This window comes from Nematolebias whitei, unplaced genomic scaffold, assembly GCF_014905685.2.
Source record: "Nematolebias whitei isolate Nwh7 unplaced genomic scaffold, NemWhi1 Nwh_scaf_1859, whole genome shotgun sequence".
Taxonomy (NCBI): Eukaryota; Metazoa; Chordata; class Actinopteri; order Cyprinodontiformes; family Rivulidae; genus Nematolebias; species Nematolebias whitei.
This window is the reverse complement of record NW_023620404.1, coordinates 1,272-6,824: the sequence shown is the minus strand read 5'-3', so window position 1 is coordinate 6,824 and position 5,553 is coordinate 1,272. Positions and strand designations below refer to the sequence as shown.

The window sequence follows — 5,553 nt, the reverse complement described above, 5'->3', positions numbered from 1 at the left end:
GATTTAATCTGGAGTTAAACAAGACTAGATCTGGAGTTAAACAGGACTGGATCAAGAGTTAAACAAGACTAGATCTGGAGTTAAACATGACTGGATCAGGGGTTAAACAGGACTGGATCAGGAGTTAAACAGGACTGGATCAAGAGTTAAACAAGACTGGATCAGGAGTTAAACAGGACTGGATCAGGGGTTAAACAGGATTTAATCTGGAGTTAAACAGGACTGGATCAAGAGTTAAACAAGACTAGATCGGGAGTTAAACATGACTGGATCAGGAGTTAAACATGACTGTAGAACCTTATGTTATCACTGAACGTTTAAAATGTGTCTCGTTGTGTTTCAGGCCCTCGGTCAGGCCTTCATGGACTGCTGCTGCTGCTGCTGTCAAGAGTGCCAACCAACTGCAGCCCAAGGCTCGCCAGGCTCCACCCACATCAAGCTGAAGGCATCTAATGAGGCGTCCACCTTCTTTGACAAAGCTAAAGACACATCAGCTATCTTGTCCATCTCAAGCTAGAGTCAGGAGTCTGTCTTCCTCCAGCAGTCTATAGACCAACCTGCTCCTGGTCCACTGGTCTGCGTTAACTCATGTTGCTGTTCTCTGAACGCTACAGCTCCTCTCTTTACATCATCTCTCCATCCTTTCTCTCCTCCTTCCCTCAACAAGCTCTTGTGTTCATTTTTCTTTCTGTCTCCACCTTCTCAATGTCTTTTCCGACAGCAGGAACCGAGTTCTGGACTCTGATCGGACTCTTCCCTCTGTAGACTGAAGCTGTGTGGTTTATTCGTTCTTACAAAAAGTAAATTAAGCTAAATTAGACGATTAGTTTCTGTAAATGATTAGGTCGGAGGAGAACGTTGGAGGTCTTCTGCTGGGACGAGATGCTGCTGGGAAAAGAAGAGTTTGATGGAAGGTTGGTGGTTCTGATGTCAGATTGTTTCAGGCCTTTTAAAGTTTAAGTGAGAAATTTAAAAACACCTCTGGATTTATTTTGGCTTTTCTCCAAGGGTCAGAACTACACATACATAATCATACCCAGACCTTTTGGAGGTTGTTCTCCTTATCATAGATCCATCCTCTTTGAACCCAATCATGACGCTGCCCCCACCATGCAGGGCAGCTGGTGGTGTTCTTAGGTTTGAAAGCCTCAGTGAGGCGGCGTGAAACTGGCTTGGAGAAAACCCGCGCACGCTGCGAAAACATGGAGACTGCAGCCGAGTTTCAAACCTGCACCTTCTTCACTGCAAGGGGAAAGCGCTGATCCACCGCACCGAGCACGTCCAGCTGCAGACGAAGGCGGGTCTCCACCGGAAACATGACCTCCATCTTTACGGTAGCGGTTAGCGTAACGGGCAAATTGTTCCCGGTGGAGGTTCTTCCCGTCTGCAGATGCTTCTGACCTGCATCACAGTCCAGACCTCAGATCTGCACGATCCTCCTCTGCTCGTATTTTTGAGCCGTCTACGGCCTGGATCGTTACAAAGCCTGAAGAGTCAGCTGGTTCGGATCAGATTGTCAGTTTTACAGAACCGTCTGCAGCAGCGGTCCAGTTCAGATCAGAACCTGCGTCGTGTTGAAGGTGCGTTTCTGTAAAACGTGCAGTTCTAACGAAGCTACTAACTCGTCTTTAAACGATGATGACAATGAAGAAGGTGCTGGAGAGCCAGGAGGAGGAGCTGTGGGCGGAGCTTGAACTCAGGTGGTTTCTAAGAACAGGAAGTTGAAGTGTGTAGTAGTTTAAAGTTTTAACACAATGTCCGACTAGATGAAATGAATTAGTTTCTTCTGACGATAGATGTAAAACTGACCTCTGTATGATGAAACATGGCTGTGTGTAAACGTCACATGATGATGTCATTGCAACACGTGTCCGAGCTGGTTGTGTCTTATTGTCTCTGCAGCCAGAACCAGACTCAGAACCAGCACAACAAACTGGCGTCAGACCGAGTGAAAATCTACAGATTCAGGTTCAAACCAGGAAACTCTCGGTTTGATTCGGTGTTTGCAGATTTCAACTCCTCGTGGTTTCACTCGGTTCTTTACAATGAGTCCAGTTTGTTTTGGTTCTGGGTTTTACAAATCAGGCTTCAGAACCATCATCTGAATAAATCCGGTTCAGATAAACGTCGTATCACACCGAGTCTTTATTTACCACCGGTTAAAACCTGGTTCCAGCCTCGCTGCTCCATCAGGATCCAGAGGCCCGGGATCAGGAGCTGCTGAAGGATCAGGATCAGCCTCTGCCTGGAACACACGGGTGAGTTAGCACAATGCCAAAATGGAAAGACATCAGCAATGATCTCAGAGAAGCAGCCGCTGCCGCCCGTCTGTGAAGGGTCAAAGGTCATCTGGACTCCGTCGTGCTACAGAAACAATCTTCACATTTCAGACAGCTGATTCACCCTGAAGGTCAGACCGTGCAGTGACTCTACAGGCCTCAGTCAAAGGTCATGACCTCTTCTCTCTAAAGACGGCTCAACTTTCATCTGAAGGAACCACAAGACTTCTGGACCAGAACCAGAGCAGAGGACAGATGTTTACCCAGAATGCACTGCAGCAAACAGCTCAGCTGTCAGCACGGTGGAGGCTGATGGTTCTGCTCCTTCAGTCACTGACTGGACCAGAACTCCTGTGGAGTCCAACAGCTGAAGCTTGGACCAAACTGGGTCCAACAGTACCATGATCCAGAACACAGCATCTGATCCACCACAGACCGGGTCAGAAAGAACACAACCAAGAGTCCAGTCAGAGTCCAGAACCTGAACCTGACTGATTGTGGAGAACCTTCAGAAAGCTGAACAGAACTTTCAGTGCTGGAAAGAAGAGTGGACCAGAACTCCTCCAGAACCAGGAGAGAGACTAGTGAAGTCCTACAGAGAGCCAGGACTGGAAGGATGTTCTGGGAGCTTCTGGATCAGGTCTGGGACCGGTTTCTGTTTTAAATAAATTATTCTGAAATACTTTGAATTAATTTAAGAACCTAAACTAAAAGTAAGGATCAGTTCTGGGTGATTCTGGGCTCAGATCGTTGGTCTGAGGGGTGTTTGGGAATCCTCCATGTTCTCCGGAGGCTTTTCTTCCTGCAGAGCTGCTGCTCAGCATATCAATGACCCGGCCACGGTCCGGTCGCCACGGATACCGGTCCGAATCCCCCACACAGACACAGTTTTGTTAAATTAGAAAGTCCAACTAGTCTGCAACCGGTGCGGGTCTCGTCCCTGTCCCGTTGTCTCGTTGCCCGGGCAACCAGTGAAGGGGATTTAGAGATGTAAGAAGGTGAAGGGCCGGAGGAAAACGTTTTGTCCTCCAGACGGCCGGACTGTCGGAGAAAGGAGCTGCAGGAACCCCTGAAAGCTACAAACTGTGGAACAGTCACCGTGGTTCAGGGTTAAAGTCCACCGTTTGGTTCTGACGTGGGTCTGGTTCAGGGTTAAAGTCCACCGTTTGGTTCTGACGTGGGTCTGGTTCAGGGTTAAAGTCCACCGTTTGGTTCTGACGTGGGTCTGGTTCAGGGTTAAAGTCCACCGTTTGGTTCTGACGTGGGTCTGGTTCAGGGTAAAAGTCCATCGTTTGGTTCTGATGTGGGTCTGGTTCAGGGTTAAAGTCCATCGTTTGGTTCTAATGTGGGTCTGGTTCAGGGTTAAAGTCCACCGTTTGGTTCTGACGTGGGTCTGGTTCAGAGTTAAAGTCCACTGTTTGGTTCTGATGTGGGTCTGGTTCAGAGTTAAAGTCCACCGTTTGGTTCTGATTCTGGTTCAGGGTTAAAGTCCACCGTTTGGTTCTGATGTGGGTCTGGTTCAGGGTTAAAGTCCATCCTTTGGTTCTGATGTGGGTCTGGTTCAGGGTTAAAGCCCACCGTTTGGTTCTGATGTGGGTCTGGTTCAGGGTTAAGGTCCACCGTTTGGTTCTGATGTGGGTCTGGTTCAGGGTTAAAGTCCATCATTTGGTTCTGATGTGGGTCTGGTTCAGAGTTAAAGTCCAAAAATCATGTTGCTAACAAGATCACACTGCTAACAGGACCATGCTGACAACAGGACCACACTGCTAACAGGACCACATTGCTAACAGGATCATGTTGCTAACAGAACCATGCTGCTATCAGGATCACACTAAAATTCATGCTGCTAACAAGACTACACTGCTAACAGGATCATGTTGCTAACAGAACCACGCTGCTAACAGGACCACGCTGCTAACAGGACCACACTGCTAAAAGAACCACACTGCTAACAGGACCACACACAGGACCACGCTGCTATCAGTACCATGTTGCTAACAGGACCACACTCCTAACAGGACCACGCTGCTATCAGAACCATGCTACTAACAGGACCATGCTGCCAACAGGACCACACTAAAAAATCTTGCTGCTAACAAGACCACATTGCTAACAGGATCATGTTGCTAACAGAACCACGCTGCTAACAAAACCACACTGCTAACAGAACCTCACTGCTAACAGAACCACACTCCTAACAGGACCACGCTGCTAACAAGACCACACTGCTAACAGGATCATGTGGCTAACAGAACCACGCTGCTAACAGGACCACGCTGCTATCAGTACCATGTTGCTAACATGATCACACTCCTAACAGGACCACACTGCTATCAGGATCATGCTGCTAACAGGACCATGCTGCTAACAGGACCATGCTGCTAACAGGACCATGCTGCTAACAGGACCACACTAAAAAATCTTGCTGCTAACAAGACAACATTGCTAACAGGATCATGCTGCTAACAGAACCACACTGCTAACAGGACCACACTGCTTACAGAACCACACTGCTAACAGGAACACACTTATAACAGGACCACACTGCTATCAGGACCATGCTGCTAACAGGACCATGCTTTTAACAGGAACACACTAAAATATCATGTTGCTAACAAGATCACACTGCTAACAGGATCATGTTGCTAACAGAACCACGCTGCTAACAGGACCATGCTGACAACAGGACCACACTGCTAACTGGACCATGCTGACAACAGGACCACACTACTAACTGGACCATGCTACTAACAGGACCACACTGCTATCAGGACCATGCTGCTAACAGGATCACACTAAAAAATCTTGCTGCTAACAAGACCACACTGCTAACAGGATCATGTTGCTAACAGGACCACACTCCTAACAAGACCACGCTGCTAACAGGACCATGCTGACAGCAGAACCACGCTGCTAAAAGGACTGTGCTGCTAACAGGACCACACTGCTAACAGGATCATGTTGCTAACAGGACCACACTGCTAACAGGACCATGCTACTAACAGGACCACACGAAAAAATCTTGCTGCTAACAAGACCACACTGCTAACAGGATCATGTTGCTAACAGGACCACACTCCTAACAGGACCACGCTGCTAACTGGATCACACTAAAAAATCTTGCTGCTAACAAGACCACACTGCTAACAGGATCATGTTGCTAACAGGACCATGCTGCTAAAAGGACCATGCTGCTAACAATATAACACTTTTAATTTTTATTGTCAGTCTAAAAAAGGTCTCTGTTGTAAATGAGTCCTGTGACTGAGACGAA

At 47.7% G+C, this 5,553-nt stretch overlaps 1 protein-coding gene across 1 annotated transcript; it reads left to right on the top strand.

Annotated features, from left to right (window-relative positions):
• Positions 1-341: 341 nt before the first annotated feature.
• On the top strand, positions 342-1,096 carry LOC119429512 (G-protein coupled receptor 37-like 1; the record flags this gene model as incomplete). The annotated part of the gene is given in 1 exon segment (XM_037697126.1): positions 342-1,096. A coding segment is annotated over 1 exon segment (176 nt), but the record flags the coding sequence as incomplete, so codon positions are not given.
• Positions 1,097-5,553: the final 4,457 nt, after the last annotated feature.